The sequence below is a fragment of the Brachyistius frenatus genome, unplaced genomic scaffold (assembly GCF_029030835.1).
Source record: "Brachyistius frenatus isolate BFR_SWC_R1_liver_20210118 unplaced genomic scaffold, ASM2903083v1 Contig_14, whole genome shotgun sequence".
NCBI classification, from domain to species: Eukaryota; Metazoa; Chordata; class Actinopteri; family Embiotocidae; genus Brachyistius; species Brachyistius frenatus.
In genome coordinates this window covers 623637-641276 of record NW_027210613.1, presented here as the reverse complement: position 1 = coordinate 641276, position 17640 = coordinate 623637, and the positions used below count along the sequence as shown (strand labels likewise).

General features: G+C 41.0%; 1 protein-coding gene across 1 annotated transcript in view; it reads left to right on the top strand.

Annotated features, from left to right (window-relative positions):
* Window positions 1-479: 479 nt before the first annotated feature.
* The window catches only part of LOC138617778 (zinc finger protein 236-like), a 60400-nt gene continuing 43239 nt past the window's right edge, over window positions 480-17640 (top strand). The window contains exons 1-6 of the mRNA XM_069693041.1: window positions 480-627; window positions 2059-2198; window positions 8426-8590; window positions 8700-8878; window positions 9952-10082; window positions 12445-12617. Of these exons, the coding sequence (XP_069549142.1) occupies window positions 576-627; window positions 2059-2198; window positions 8426-8590; window positions 8700-8878; window positions 9952-10082; window positions 12445-12617 (840 nt within the window). The 5' untranslated portion in view covers window positions 480-575. The remainder of the gene's footprint in view (window positions 628-2058; window positions 2199-8425; window positions 8591-8699; window positions 8879-9951; window positions 10083-12444; window positions 12618-17640) is intronic.

The window sequence follows — 17640 nt, the reverse complement described above, 5'->3', positions numbered from 1 at the left end:
CTTTTAACCACATTACAATTTCTCCAGTATTCAGTATGTTTGTGATTTCCCTCGGTATGTATTTTAATTTGCTCATTTATGACAGTGACATAAGGATGTATACTTGTTTTTTTATTTATTTATTTTTGTTAACATTTTGCACATTTCCCTTCTCGCTGCTTTTTTTGGGGGGGATCGCTAATTATGTGTAAGCTTAAAACTTTTTTTATTTTTATTTTTTTATCTTCACTTTAATGTCTCACTTGACTACCATCACCCTACCAGAGGGGACATTCACCGCCGCACGGTCCCGTTTGAGCTCAGTGGCGGGCGCGACTGCCGCAAACAGCGTCTGACGACAACACCGTAAATAAATATGAATTACGTATTAATCGCTTCATCGCGGCTTCGTACCGGCGGAAGCGCGCGGTTCCCGTTTCGTTTTTCCGTGCGCGGCCTGAAGCTCCGGGACCCGGACGGTAGATGTCTCCCTTGTCTTCACCGCGCCGCCGCCGCCCGTGTCTCTCTCCAGATGACCGAGTCGCCATTTTGAAACGCGAGTCGCTCACAGCACACCCGCCCTCAGTACGGGAACTATGCCGCGGGGCCGGCCTCGCAAACTGAGAGTTAAAAGCAACGACGAAACAGGTAACAAGTACCAAAACGTAGGGAATAAAAAAATACAGATTGCGGGCTATCCAAATAACCCGGTGTTGTTTCGTCAAACATCTCCGCAGCTCGTATAATAACACTTCAATGTGGTGTATATAGTCCCCGGATATGGTGCTGCGGGTGGGCTTTGCTTTGTACGGCGAAGGAGTGATTGAGGCGGAATGATATTAATAACATTTCGGTGGCTCTTCTTATTGGCTTCCAGTCTAAATCGGTGTCTGCGAGGAGAGGAGCGGGCGACGCCGCGCAGGGGGCTCGTTGAACGAAACGCGTTTTTGCACAATAATCTCTTGTTTTGTTTGGTAATTCCTGGTTAGCTTCTTGTTGCTAACTAGCTCGCTTTGGCTACCGCTAGCCTCGCGGCTAACACGCTAAAAAAAAAAAAAAAAAAAAATGCGGGCTGCTGTTGTTTTGAGGTGAAGCGCTGCGAGCGAGAGGCTGTCGGGCTGCTCGACGAGCTGATAAAACCACCTGCAGAAAGCGTGCGGACGTGTGTTGTCGGGATGCGTTCATTGTGCATTTCAGATGTTGTCATTTTGGCACAGTTGTGACACGTTAGCCGTCCAACACGAATGGTGATCACAAAAAAAAAAAAAAAAAATCAACAGAAGCCCACATAACGTAAAACAAAAATAAATAAATGAATGAAATACATTTGGACAAATGTCCTAAAAAAAAAAAAATCCAGCACATACTGTCCTGCATGTGAGTCAGTGTGACAGCCGAGATGGGCGTGGGTGCTCCCAAACTGTTGAATACGATATCAAGTTATCAATAACACCCCGAGCTTCACACACACACACACACACACACACACACACACACACACACACACACACACACACACACACACACACACACACACACACACACACACACATGTCATATACATGAGATTTCATTTTCATCTTTTAACACAAGAGTGTAAATGCATTTTTTTTGTACACAGCTGTCTCCTGTAAATAAGCTATATATATATATAAAGAAAGAGTAAAACCGAACAATCTTATTAATAATTTGATGTTTTCACATCTTTATATTCCTTGCAGACCTCCATCATATAAGCAGTCTTCACTTTTGTTGCTGATGATCACAGACCGATCTGTTGTAAACATGAATTCATATTATTGATGGCCATACGTAGTGTGAGTGTCCTTGGTCTGCTTCCACATCGTCATCATCATCTGCTGCTGCTTTGATATTCTGGAGAGAAGATGGTCATCTGATGTGTTGTAAATAAATACACTCTTTGGTTTTAGGCTTTTTTTTTTTTTTTCAATCCACATCAATTCAGTGAACACAGCACCTATGTTATTGAAGAGACTGGTAGAAGATGCTACTTCGCAGAAGAAAGCCCCTTGAACCACATCAAGATACTGAAGTGTCACCTCTTGTGTTTCTCATCAGATGCGGATCACAGTGAATCCAAGGCGGAAGGTTTCAGTGATGGCGAGCTCAAGGATAAGAAGTGCACAATATGTTCACAGATCTTTACCACTGAGAGCCAGCTGCAGAAGCATCTCCGTGAGCATGAGATCAATGATAAGGTGAGTACAGCGCTGAAGTGTCTGTAGTCAGCAGATCGACATGTTTCTCTTTCATCAGCATGTGTATTCTTACAATATCTCAAATCTGGACATTTTAACTGCATCTGTCAGTCACTGAAAGCTGCCCAGGACAGTCACAGTGTTATTACTGGCTACTAAAAAGCTCCACTGAAGCAGTTGAGCAATGTGACCAGTTTGCTGCCAGAAGCAAGGTTTTGGCTGGTGCGCCTTGAATTACAGTCTATTCAACCACCGGGCATTGTGTGCATGGACAAAGTGTTTGCAGGTGGCCCTCGATTTACAGAGGTGGTATTAACATGTGTCAAAAGAGCATCTGGAGAGAGAAGAGTTGACCACTCTGACATTACATTAATAAACACATTGTGAAATCATGCTAATAATAGCACCTAAGCCACATCGTAGCCTATAATATTGTAATTTGAAACAGAAAGAGTAGTTAATTAATGCACGAAACTCAATAAGCACTTCTCTCATAATGCATGCTGTTTGCTATAATCAGCAATGAAAATGAAAATGCTTATAACTTAATTACACATGGTGATTAAAATGAAACACATTTTAATTGACTATTACAAGCAGGGTTAACATTGACTAACTGGACTACGAGGTCAATAAAAGTGTGTCTCATTTCTTGTGGCAGACAGTGGATGATTAATGCAGCAGACTAAAAAGAAAACGTGTATTTTTCTGAATTATGTTGTAGGTTATTCCCCAAACTCCGAACTAGTCTTTCCATCATCCTCTATTAAAGTTAAGGTGGGAGTAATTGATGTTAAACGACCAGTATGTAGGTTTCCGAGGGGTCTATTGCCGAAATTGAATGTCATATTCATCATAATGTTTTCTAGAAATAAAATCCACTATGTTTTTTTATAGATGTTTAGTCACAGAAAGAAAACCAAACTCTTAAACTGCACCTTGTTGGAGATGTTATAAAGACTTTAAAGCCTTCCCCTTTACGAACATGGTCTTGTTCAACCTGGGGGTGACTGTGTGTGTGAGAAGTGACATTAACAGCATGTAACGGCAGCCACTATGAAGGCCATGTTGAAAGCGGTGGTTAAGGTTCTGGAATCAGCCATCAAGTGTCCAGATAAGACCAAGTTTCAGTGCAACAGCTTTCCAGATGTGTTCGCTGTCCCAGAAAAGGGAAAAAAAAACAAAAACGGCTTGAATTCATGCAACATTCCTTCGGTGTTTCTGTTTCTCCTCAACCCTGCAGAGTTGGTCTGAGTAGTAAAGGCTAGTTTCCAAACACAAACACAAACACACCGGATGTTGCCTGTCCCCTTATGCCCTGGCTGTCACTAATCTGTTAGCCATTTAGACACAGACAGGCTAAAGCACAATATGTTGAAATATATTTCCTAAATGTTCAGTGTCTTTGCTGGTTGCTGCAACACATTCAGAATCATCACCGCTTTTGTCGTTGGCCTTGTCGTCAACAGGAAGTTCACTTCGTGTGTGCGTGGTTAGAAAAGTTACATTTCAAAAGCTCATTATTCCTGTTTAGTATTTTTCTGTGATGTAACACAGTGTTAGCAATGTTGCTTATTACATTCTTTGTCAGCCGTGGAACTAAAACAATTTTCTGATGCCCCAAAAATATTTGACAAACATGCAGCACTTAGTCGACTGATGGCTTGAATTACTGACGATCAGTCAACTCGGAGAATCTTTAGTCCGAATCCTTCCATCAGTGTTATAATCACCTGAAACTCAGAATCATTGGGTTTGAATGAGATGATGCTGCAGGCGATGCAGTTATGTTGTTGTGTTCTTTTTTTGTAATGTTTCATAATAATAGAACAATGTCCCGGCTACAGGTTGGAGTTGGGCCAAGCCGGTAGCTTAACATTAAAGCTGGAGATGTCCTGGATTTTTCTGCTCAGATGATTTCTCACAACGTGGAAGTTTAAAGCTGCTGTCGGTCTGGATCCATTTGTCTATTTCAGGGCCTGAATTTCACTGCGGGATTGCGGGTATAGCTCATAGATATATGCAAATCCAGCATTTATAATGCAGGAAATTGCCACACACATCTGCAGCGATGTCACATTAGGTTCAGTTAATTAAAAGTGCAGAACGGGGGGCGACTGCCCCGAACGCTGTATCTGACGCACCCAATTCCAACCGACCTGAGCAGGTACTTGGCGTGCTGTGCGTCCTTCCCTACGAGGATACGAGCACCCTCTGCTGTTGCAGTATTTCTGGCTCGCATAAACACACAAGTTTCAGTCATGTAAACTTGAAAACATGCCTACATGGACCGCTGAATAAAACGTAAAGCTAAACCACCTGAAGTGGAACCCGCTCAGAAAAAAAAATCCGGAACCCCAAAAAATTAGCGCTAGCGCAAGCAGCAACGCCAGTGATGTTAATGTTAATCCTCCGGACTCTCTGACAGGTAACTGTCAGGTCACCAAGAAGCAGCAGTTCAAAGATAAGTTTCAGGCTAAGTGGTTTAAAATATATCCGTGGCTCGAACTTAACGACGGTGAAATGAGCCGCTCAAATTGTAAAGTGATCGGTGCTGCGCTCGTCACTTCAAGTCACCACTCAGATGGCGTTTCTCATACAGCAGCCTCGAAAAGGAAACGCGAGGCAGGCTCAGCAAAGAACGTGGTGGCTAATGCCATCGAAGTTGCTCAGTTGCCGTGTGAGGAGGGAACAAAGGGGCTTCTCAAGACCACCTACTTTATAGCAGAAAACAAAATGGCAATTTCTAAATTTGGTCATCTGGCTAAATTCATGACATATATGGAGTGCCCGTCCTTTAAAACACTGAACACAGACACATCAAGTTATGGATGCTACCTTAATGAGAAAGGTCTGTCAGAAATGCACCAAGCTATTGCAAGTACTCTCGTGGAAGATATTGACAACGCTGTCCAAAAAAAGTCCCGTGTTTTCCTTCCTGCTGGATGAATCCACAGACATAAGTAACAGTAAGCAACTCATTTCATAAATACGAAGGACATTGATGCAGCTCAAAGAGATGACCTCTAACGAAGGAGAAAGAGACAACAAATTACAGCAATGCAGATAGTTAGGGAACTTTAGTTGGAGAAGAGCGACGGAATGCAATTCAAGGTAAAAGTAGGACGAGTAAGATCTGTAGTTAACCTCACAAATAGTGCACCCCTCAATCTATAAACCCCCTTATGTGAAGCATGTAAGAGGGGAACTCCACCCCAGTTTGAAAAGTAAAATTCAGGAAATGCATTTGCTTAACTCGTGGTGCATTCATGAGCAACTGGGAAGTGGGAGAGTTCCTACCTCAGAGAGGCAGAATACACCTCACCTGAGCGCCTGTTAAAATAGGAATATCTGTCTAAGAAAGTGGGAGATTTTTGGGAACCAAGAGAAGCAGAGCCCCGCTAATATATGTCCAGAATTGTTGGAACTCTAAAGAGAAGTAGGTTTGACGTGACTTGACATTGTTTGGTGAAAGACTTTTGCTCCGAAGGTAAGGTGGAATAGTCAGACTTGGTTAGCCTAGCCCACCTACTTTGCTAATGGCAGTAGCTGCATTAAAACATGACGCCGAGCTTGTTTGTCCCTCTTTTCTGTATTCTGACAGCAGAAATGGATCACATGTCCCGGGGAGGGGGGGGCGGCCCTGTTGCCCGTTTGTTGTCCTCATGAGAACAATCAACTCGGAAGTGGGACATTCCCAAATGGGAAGTTTTCCAATTCCCAGCTGCCTCAACACACAATCAGCACAGATCTCAACTTAGTGCGCCAATCACAGTATTTGAGGCGAGCTACTTCCAAAGCTGCTGCATGTGCTGTTAGCAGCAGCGTGGTGGACACGCTCTGTACTTGATAGGACACATGTGGGGTTATTTATTGACCCTCGGTCCTACATCAAAGCCACACAGTCTATGTGTTGCTGCATTTTTGTGTGCTCTCTGATGTTTCTTCATATTGAGAATCGGCTCACTGCCGAGCTGGTCTGAATGAACTGCTGCTAAACAGGACCTGATGCTGCACTATGTATGTCTGGTGTATGTCTGGAAAGCAGTGAAGAAAAAGGTGCAGCATGCTCCCTGCTACTGAACTTTGAATAGCGGTTGCAGAAGTTGTTGTAGAGCCACAGTGGCACAGTGTGACTCCTGGATGAATGGAAAATCACCGTGGGAGATTTTTGCACATTCTTAAGATGTTTGAACTTATTGATATCATGAATGCAGTGTGTGAACGGCTGCTTCAGGCACAATAGCGTATTTGCTTTGAGTCATTCTGTGGAAAAAGAAAACACCTTTTTTTTTTTTTTTTTTGAAGTGTTGTTGTTTTGCAGACTATATAGTAGGAAGAACTAGAATTTCGTATCCTCCCCTTCAACTCCTGCCTGGGGCCGCTGCCGCTGGTGCACCAGCAACAGTCTAAAGGAGCACAGGAAATACTGTTGAACAACTGCAGTCTGCTGCAGTCTTCACTTCGCAATAATAGTGCATTGTTTTCAGTTGCTATTTGTATGAAATTCAGTTCCCTCTTCCAATATTTTGTGCTCCAACTTGGGAAAATCCTAAAATACGTATTGCAGTATGTGAAAAACATGAACCGTCAGAGCGGCCTCCCTCCGAGTCACACCGTGACTCAGAGTGCCGTTAACTGTTTTCATTTTTAGTGCGTACCTGTAGTTTATGATCATGTGTTGAGATGTCGCGTGCTCAGATTGATTTGTGTGGGATCTTTTTCCTCCGAGGAGCAGCGGGTGTTGTTTTTTTTTTGTCGGGAATGTCGTTGTTATAGTTACTCTTTAATGTTAAAGTTCTCTATTTATCACATTTTTCTTTCCCAGCTTCCCTTTTTGCCCGCTTCCAAGCTCTCTCTCTTACTCCTTCTTTCATTTTCACACACACACACACGCACACACACACACACACACACACACACACACACACACACACACACACACACACACACACACACACACACACACACACACACACACACACACACACACACACACACACACACACACACACACACATTACAGAAATCTCTCTCTCTCTCTCTCTCTCTCTCTCTCTCTCTCTCTCTCTCTCTCTCTCTCTCTCTCTCTCTCTCTCTCTCTCTCTCTCTCGAGCATCTTCATGGTGGACGAACACAATGACAGGACCCCATCTGACTTCATTTGCAGCTGCACTTGTCGTCGTCGGCCATTTCAGTTTCAAGGCCACTGTCCTCACTTTCGTTCTCTCCAGGCTGAAGAGCGGCAGCCTCGGGGGGACTGTCACCCCGACTGAGACTCACGGTGTCAGTGTCGCTCTCAGCCTTCACAGGTTTTTAGAAAGCCTTCTGAAATTGAGTCAGCTGGCTCCTCTCATAGGAATGGAACATAGTTTTGGGGCCACCTTTGCCTCATGGGAAAAATATGATTATATGTTGCCTGTTAATGTTCAGTACTTGTGCATCACGTTTGTTTTCCTCTCTGTTTCTTCTTTTTGGAGCCATAATTTCTAGGCGGTGGGGGGTGTTATACATTTCACTGCTGCTGTAAACAGAATTTGGAGTAAATAGTTTTGACTTTGACCTCCAGATTTCATTCCCAAGAGGGAGAATCTTGAATCTTGTAGGATGTCAATATGTATTATCACATTACAGCAGTTTCTTCAATTGTGGGCATAATCCGAGTGTATATGTGGTGTCCTAAAGTACCAGGATGTGGTCTTCCTCTTACATTCTCTCAATGTATTAGAGGGCATGCCTCTGAACATACTTCATTCTTCATCTACGAAGTATCTATATAGGCACTTCCGTCTGCCATCTTTCTTTTATTTGGGTCCAATCATAGAAGAACGTTATACAGCCTACGGATGAGTTTGCCTAACAGATTCCCCGTCTTCGCATTAACCCAGAATTATCAACTTCAGTAGAACTTGTTGTTTTATTCCAATTTTTGTTTGATTTTGAAATTTCTCAGCTGTAAAAATGAAAAAATATTGAATGTTATTTAATATTCTGCTCTTATTTGTTCAAAGGCTGCCTTTGCAATAGATGTTTTATGTAAGAAACGTTTTAAACACAGCATCAAAGAGATTGGGAGTCACATTTCAAATCAGACCTGTACTTAATAGAGGTGAGATTGATTGGGGAACCTTTTATGATGTCTCTATCTCACCCCATTTATTAAAGGTAACTTAAATGTAATTTCATTTCTGATTTTCATTTACGAGAGTCTTTTCTCTCCCCTGCAGCCTCATCGGTGCGACCATTGCCCACAGACGTTCAACGTGGAGTTCAACCTCACACTACACAAGTCCACACACAACACCTCGGACTTCACCTGCCCCGTTTGCAATAAACGGTTCTCCCGCATCGCCAGCCTCAAATCACATGTCATGCTGCATGAGAAAGAGGAGGTAAGTCGAATTATCGATCACGCGTACGACCATTGTGATTTGCTTTCATTGCATGTTAAAAAAAGGATGTACTTTCTCTGTTTGGACTCATTTCATTTCATCCCTGCAGAATCTGATCTGTGCTGAGTGCGGAGATGAGTTCGTCCTGCAGAGCCAGCTCACTCTGCACTTGGAGGAGCACCGCAAGGAGCTGTCTGGCATCCGGGTGTACACCTGCAAGACCTGCGACAAGGAGTTCAAGACGTCTGCACAAATAAAGGAGCACATGAAGAGCCACATCAAAATGAGGTCAGGCAGGGGCGCAGATGCTGATTCTTTGCATTTGACCAAGTGAAGAGAAAAACAGCTCAGAGTTAAGAGAGGAGCCTGAATCCAGCAGTTATTTATAGGAACTGCGAGCACCTTCTTCAAGGCATTTTATACTCTAAAGGCTACTGCTATGTAATGCTACTTGTCAATGTAGTTGTCCATAAATATCTGATATTTTATTTGCAAGTTTTTAATGCAAATTAGTTTAGACAGATGTAGGGTTGTTGTCAGGGAGACGGAGGGTTACCTGAACCTGCAGGTAGAGACACTAAAAATCTTCAAATAAAAGGTGGGTTAGCAGCTCTTTAGAGTGAAACAATTTAATTGCAAATTTTACCAAATGACAGCCCTTAAAAATGCAGCACAACTCTCACTCTAATAGTTTTTTCTGTCCTTTTTTAATGTGGACTAATAATAATAATTTACTAGCTGGGATGAGCCTCCAATGTGTTCCAGTAGTAAGTGCTTTTTCAAAAGCATTAATAACCATAAGTGGACATGCCCAGTCTGTCACGGGGTTAAAGGAAACAAAAGTTGTATACGTTCTTACCCATTCTCAGGCAATTTTCCACTGGTGTTAAGCTTGTGAAGGCTCCAGTAATCCTCGACACAGCCAACTCTTCAGTGTGCAAACTCTCTGTAGCCTGTTAGTCCTGCAAGTCAAACATAACCGAGGCAAAAGAAATAGAAAAAAGGATTGCTCCAACAGATTTATAAGGATGTCTCATGTGCATTTGATGCTTCATCAACTCAGAACTCCACTTTTAGAAACGGATTATTATGTAAAGTATATCTAGTTGAAGTCCCAACAGTCGTTCTTTCACCTCAGTTTAAAACCACAAGACAGACAATTAAAAAACAGTAAAAGAACTCGGAGTGCTGTTTTCGAAAGTGCTGTTTTATATCTATGGAAAAAGAACTTTGATTTTTCTTTTGTTGCTAATGTTTCATTACATGTAGGGAAAAGAAGTTCCTGAAAAATATTTGTGTACACGCATACAATGTGTCCTTACCTGTAGCACAATTATGTTTTGTGTTTACTTCCTCCACAGGCCGCTTACCTCTAGCTCCAGAAACTATAAGAAAAACATAGATCGCAGCGGGTTCACAAACAGCTGCCATCACTGTGGGAAAGCTTTCAAAAAGCCCAGCCAGCTCGTCAGACACATACGAATACACACAGGTGAGTGAGGACAGAAAAGAGGGAGCGTGTCCAGCACCGAGACAGCTAATGCACATTTTATTATTCATGCACAGAGAATTTACTGTAGGAAATAGGAGTGAAATGCAATGAGTACACTATTCATAATGATATCATAATTCTTTCATTCGATAGTGATCGGACTTTTTTCAATGTAGATTTTTGTTCACGAGTTCTGATGCTCCGTCAGTCAATCAGCATTATGATGCTGTCTGATCTCAGTATTTTATAAAGGCCATCTATGTAATTAATTCAAGCCTAGATATCCATATTAGAAAATATGGATATTCAATAACATTACATATCTCATTTGTGTGAACAGATGTAAACTCTTAAAAAACGCACAGTACACAGTATACTGTTGCCATGGATACAGTGGGTTGCACTGCACGCACGAGTGCCATTTTATTTAGCCTCTATGTGTTTACATTTTTGAAAGTTGGCAGTATTACTCGCTGTAACTTAAGTCCCACATTTGTTCTTTCTCAGCTGGACACGCTCTGATTAACTGTCTCCCTGACGTAACTCCGCCAACTCCTGAGTACTTGCTGTGTTTACCCTCCATTTCTGAATGACTGTACACCTCAGCTCTGCTCTCATACAGAGAGAGTGTTTCAATATGCAGTTTAAATTCGAATGTTGTGTTGCTCCGCGATTGTTCTGCTGTCTGGGTTGAGGGTTGTGTAGCCAGTAGCGCTCGCTCACATGGTGTTTACACCTCACCCCCATGCTGATGTGTTTTGGCCGGCTGGCTGGATGACTAATGGTGGATGGAGTTGATTCTTCTGCTTCCTATCTCAACCAGCCTTTAAGCTGACGAGGTGAAAAGTCACTTTGGGAGATGACGCGCACACACACACACACACACACACACACACACACACACACACACACACACACACACACACACACACACACACACACACACACACACACACACACACACACACACACACACACACACACACACACACACACACACACACACACATTATGCCTCATTCTCTCTTTCTGTTGTGCTGAGGAGTCGATATGGGTTCGAGATTGTACACGAGTCATCTTTGTTTAGCTTGAAATAATACTAAAACTAAATGATGTATTATGACACTGATATGAGGCATATGGCAGTAATATTAGAATGGGTAATTACTATTAAAACAGTCTCAGTGGATCCATGGGATATTTTAAAGATGACACAACCAAGGTGTCATAGTTCAGTGTTTTTCTTTTTAAATGTATTAAATTGTTTAAAACAAAATTTAACACGATGATAAAAAATTTTAAAAAATCATATTTGAAATATAAGATTTACAGTATTACCATTAATGTTTTTGTTTTTGAACATAATGCAGAAAAAGATGCTGAGGGTTATTTAGAAATTCAGTGCATTATGTCAGTGGGGACAGTAAACAATAAAATATTTATGCCTTTATTACAAATCTTTGTGGGATCAAATGTCTGAAAACCACATTTGAGGGATCATTACAAAAATAGTATTTACATATTTACATACAGGGAAGCTTTATCACTATCAGAATTTCTTTTAATTTCGAAATTGGCATTGGCTCCAAAAATCCAGTATTGGTCGGGCTCTTGAAATAATAGAGACAGCAGCGCTTTAGCAAAATACAAACCTGTGAAAATGTTTTTCGAGTTGAAAGTTGAAGGGTTTTCATGTCGTCAGCTCACACTTTAAAATGTTCTATTCATGTTTTATTGAGTTCGTTTGAACTTTTGCAAGGATTTGTTGTTTTGGCAGCCTCAGCGTGGTTAACAAAAAACGGCTCGGAAAGATTGGTCAAATTTGCCAAAAAAGTATTAGCACTAGCTTGAATAATCTTGTCCGTGTTTCTTAAATTACAGCCACTCAGAGGGCAAAGTCCCTCCTGGCAAACCTTGAACACCCTCTTCATGCAGAGTTTTGTTTCCTTTCATCAGGGAGGAGATACACTTTCCCTCGCAGGGCCAAATCAAACAGATATCTGAAATCATTTGTTCGGGCAGCTGTTGGGATTTTAAACAAACTGCTGACCTCGTTTTCTTTTTGGGGACTATCCAGTAGTCTGTGCAAACTATTATCTTACTATTTATTTTCCAAAATAATAATTGGATTAAAGTGACAACAATTTACCGATCCAAGCATACATGTCTGTAACCAGCCTTAAAAGCTTCTTTAAGTAACATGATTTTAACAGTTGACAATAAGGAGTGAGGATATCTTAGTCAAGCCCCAAGTATTTACCTTTTATTTTGTGATTATTGACTTAGATTCTCTAAACTTGAATTATCAAATTTCATCAGTGGTTCCAGCATCCTAACTGTTGCTGTTTGACTCTTCCTTTAGGTGAAAGACCCTACAAGTGCACGCATTGCAGTAAGGCTTTCAACCAGAAGGTGGTGCTGCAGACTCACATGGTGAGACACACCGGAGAGAAACCTCACCTCTGCATGTTCTGCCCTGCTTCCTTCTCTCAGAAAGGAAACCTGCACTCCCACGTTCAGAGGGTTCATTCTGAGGTAAGAGCACAGTTAAAAAAGAAAGAACAACAACTGCAGTTTTATTTTAGATTTTTTTTTCTATAATTTTTTCTCTCACGGTATGTTATGCCATTGCCATAATACTGGATTTATTCATTAAAATTTTGTCCCGTCATAAGGTTTTGTCCATCTCCTTTTCTCATGCAATTTCAGCAACAGGGGATAATCTGTTTATGAAAATTAGATATTGTATCTGAAAAGGAATTGGCGCCATAACAGCTTTAATCAACTGGCATACAAACATTGTATTTTGTGGAAGACAGTAATATCTGGAAGATTTTAATTTAGGTCTTGAATGGCTGAGTTTCAGGAGAGAATGAAATAGCTTTTTTTTTTAATCAGCTAGTTCTTTTAATTTGAAAGCATTGCTGATAAGTTGCACCATATCTTGTTCAATTAATAAGAGTTCAGAAAACTAAAACTAAATAGCCTTAAAAGATGTGTTTTAAAAGCCGATTAATGGTTTCAAGTTATGGACTTACATTTATATATATATATGCTTACATTTGAAATGCTAAATCAGCTGCACATTTAAACACGAAATGTCAAAGACTTTTACTACACTTGTCATGCTGTTTACCTGCTTCCTGTAATTCCATATCATTTATTTTATTCTGTTTTCCAAGATGCGTGTTTTCTTTTTTTTGTACACCTCCTTAAGTCCCACTAAATTGCCATCCCTGCTGCTTACAGCTTGTTACTACATTCAGTGCAGCAGCACACCATGCCATATTGTTTGTCTGTCGGAAAGGGAACGAGGTGAAATTGCAGTTCTTTATTCCTAATTCATTTCTTTGTAAGCACCTCACCATGGCCAATTTTTAAAAGGCCACCTAATTTATCCACCCTAATTTCCTCCGGATTTTGGTCTCCAACGGTGGTTTGTCGACTTTTCCACGGTCAAAAGAAGTGCCCACATCAACGTCCTCTCTAGGTGCCCAGATGTTTATGTCTATAGATGATAACTTCTCCTTATGGGAATGTTAGTATCTTAGCGTTTGTGAAGTGAACAAAGTCTGTGAATGAGCAGTTTGACAGTGGTGGTAATATCTCCTGGTTGATGATCGCTTCCAATAATAGTTTTACAGTCTGGACTTGGTCAGTTCGAGGGCTTTCACGGTCATGACATTTTAGCTGATGATTAATTGCCATATGCAGTTAACATTTGAACTGCCTTTTACTGTTCATTTTAATCTGGCCGCCCCCTTTTTGCTGCAAATCATACCAATTGCCAATTTTTTGAGGACTCTCCTTGTTCATTCGGATTTAAACCAAAATGTGCCAACAGCAGTGCTTTAGTGTTTGGCTTTGTAACAAAACCCGCTACATAAATAACAGTAGATGTGAGAAGAGAGTGGAGAGAGATAAGAACAGCATAGAGATACAGGAGACGATAAACAGTTGGTGGGGCCAGTAACTTCACCCACTTCACGCCACGATTGCTCAGCTGGTCAGAGATGCAAGAGGCATCAGGGATCGAACTTGTCTTTCTAGCAATTTTTTTCATCCTTCACGTAACCTTTCCTGTTGCTGTTCATGTGAACATGAATGTCGTCCAGGAGAAATGGTCAGCTAAAAACCCCCATAATTTAGAGTAACTTTTATCCCAACAATACCCCCGCCCACCCAAATCACCTTCTTCCAATAACAGCTGGCATTTGACTGCTTTTGAGTGTAGCCATTCAGAACAGCCACAAACACTCCGATGGGTTTGTACAACCCTAAGTAAGAGCTCGTTCTGATGGAGTATACCCCGACCTCCTTCCACAATCACTTCAAACCCTGTTTGTGCTTCAAAATCAACTGGAACAATTGATTTTAACAGCCTTCACTTCTGCCAGATCTAAGCCACTCTTCAAATGCTGCCAATGCTTAAAATTCAGCTGACACCTCAATTGATTTCAGAGGTCTTTATACTCCATCTGAGATGCGAGCTGGGGAGTTTGGGTGGGGTTAGGCTATGGGGGTTTGACTGTTTCTTTAACTTTCTGAACCCAGCTCTTAACTTTGATTGGTCAGAGGTGAGAAATGAGCCAGAGTGTGAGCTTTTTTTATTCCTGATAAAAGTATTTCTGTCACTTTTTATGTGAACAACGCCGTGCAACATTACGGATGTCTTCCAAGGGGGATTGCCGAAAAACATGTGCCATTATTCCCTCATTTGAATTATATCATGTCTCCTAACACTACATATACCTAGACGTGTGCTCAGCCATTGGGAGGGTTACATTTCCAATGTGTACGACGAGTATATCCCAGCACACACACTTCAGCACACACACACTTCAGACCTTTTCAGTGCTCCAAAATCAACCGACACCTCAACAGATTTCAACAGCCTTAGGCCTGGAACACACTGGCTGCATGGTGTGTGCACCTGTTGCTGCATTGCGTCATGCCATTGCAGCGTCCATGTTAACGAATGAGAGCATCCCCACTGCCTGCTGAGACGTGCGTCCTCAGTCACTATCAGCTGCAAAGCTGCAAGGCCAAAATGAACAACCTTGGGATCTATGGAGAATTTCGAATTATAATAAGTCACCTTATAGCCAGCCACAGCGCACAGAGTTGAAAAACCTCAACAAAATGGGACATTTTTACATCTGCCATTGTTGTACAAGTTAGAAAAGAAATGACAGCCTTATTACAATGAGTTATTAAGCCTGCTATAAAAATTTGCATCAGTAACTCATAAAAATGTTACGCAAACTGCAACTGCTTGAACTCCTTGAACTTCAGCTGCAGCGCTCATATTCTTTATCTCTATTACATACCATTTAAACCCTTTTTCAACCAATAACTGTCAGCAATCCTAGCACACTTAGATTTTCTAGTTTATTTTATTGTCGTTAAAAACTTAAATTTCCTCCATTTTCAATATCCTCCGTCCCCACGTCTTTTGTTGCGTCAACCACCAAATTTGACCTCCAATGCCTTTTCATACCTTGCTATGATTTCTGTCATCTCTCTTCTTTTCCTCCTCCATAGACCAAATGTTTGTTGTGATTTCTTTGTCACTGTGGCCATTTCTACTCTCGCTCTCTTCTCTGCCTCCTCATTTCTTACAACTCTTTTTTTCACAATCCTTTTTCTTCCACTTTGTGACCACCACTACGAGAAAATAATAGCCCTGTATCCAACCATCTCCCCCATATGTTTTACACCTGTGCACAGTCATCCATTCCCCAGCACAAACCCATCATCATGGCTCTGATGACACCTTACTAGAGGTTTTTTTTGGCCTGTTATGCCTTCACACTCATTTTTTCTAGTGACTCCAAAGTTCAGCCACCTTACTTTCAAAACTTTCCCATCTTCCTTCGAACAATATTTCCACCAACGCTGAGATTCCACTTCATCAGGGTTTGTCTCTCAGGGAAATGCTATCAAACCTTTTTTTGGTGGCATTCTCAACTGTCTAATGGATTTTTATTTTATTTTCGATGCTTGAAATTTCATGTCAACATTTGGCATTTTTTGGCATTATTTAAAATACACTTTCACACCCACCACTTGCTGTCATGGATGTCTTCTGAATAATTTGACTCTCAAACTATTTTTTCCCCTCTTACTTCATTGTCTTTCTTATATGCTCAGTCAATTTCTAGGATTTTTTTCAGACCTGAGTTGAAACTTCAAACACAATCATGTTTGTTTTCACCAAGCTCCCATGAGATTGTTTATCCAAAATGCAGCACTGCTTCCGTCACGTTTCAGATTTCAGAAAACTATAAACACTGGCAGACATTTTTTCCCCCAAATAACATGTTATTTTACTTCATTATGCAACAAGTACTTCCGAATCATCGATCTGATTGGTCAACTGTACATTTGAAATGTGCTCAAATCAGCATAACATCACACCCTCCTCATCACTAAAAATATTACTCCACCTCAATGGGAATATATAATTAGAATTGAATTTCATATAATATGCAATATAAAGTTGGTTTTACTTGATATAGGTCTATTAAATGTGACCAAGTTGGCAAAATCTGTTCTGTTTTGGTCCTTTGTCGCTCCGAGCAGCCGTACCATAACACCATGGATACTCATGCACCTTAAAATCCTAGCGGCGGCAAACTTGACCGGTTTTGCTTTTAACACGACAGTGTGCTAAAATCTTAAAAATACATCAGTCCATCGACATCTTTTTTCAGCTGATATCTTACTAACAACAAGATTGAGCGAGCTACGCAGTTTAGTGTTTCTATGTGTATTCATTCAGTTTGAGAATCGATCTCTGGAAGGCAATAAAACGGACTAGATCTCGTCTCTGTTGCTACGTCGTTACTAAGGATCAGACCACTTCCTGGAGTAGTAGACACTGCATACATTACATTAGCTTATGCTGACGTGACTGATTGTTTTCCAGTTTCCACATGTCACACCCCATGTATTGCCATGGAGATGGAGATCACACTAACAAAAAGTTTAATATTTTGAGAGCGAATTACCCCACATATGAATACATTTAGATTACATATTTTATTTAGATGGTAACTTATTGTACTGTATAATCGCAATATTACACTTGAGGGTGTGCTTTGATGTCATTATTGGCACCTTAGTGATGCAGTCAGGACTAAGTCACTTGTGAGTGTAATATTGCTTAATTATAAACATGAGGTCTGACATTAAACATACACTTACCAGAGATGACGTATATTAATGCATGCCCTCGTTGCATTGTTTACATCGTAATAGCAGGAGCTGCTGACATCTACAAAAGGACAGTTCCTCCCGCCTCCTTATGTAATTAAAGATAATAATAAAGGACTCCCTATGGGTGTGAATAGGCATAATTTATATTTGCATTGAATGAAAATGCACACACTTGACCAGCTCTTGAGTTAACCAACAGGAAGTTTCATTTGACACAGTATTCTGGTTTATATAAACAAAATGACAGGATAATGCGAGTGTTTAGTCCACTTACAAAAGCAGTGACGGTTGAGTGTGACATCCATTATTTATAACTTCCCCCCCCGATGTTGTTTGT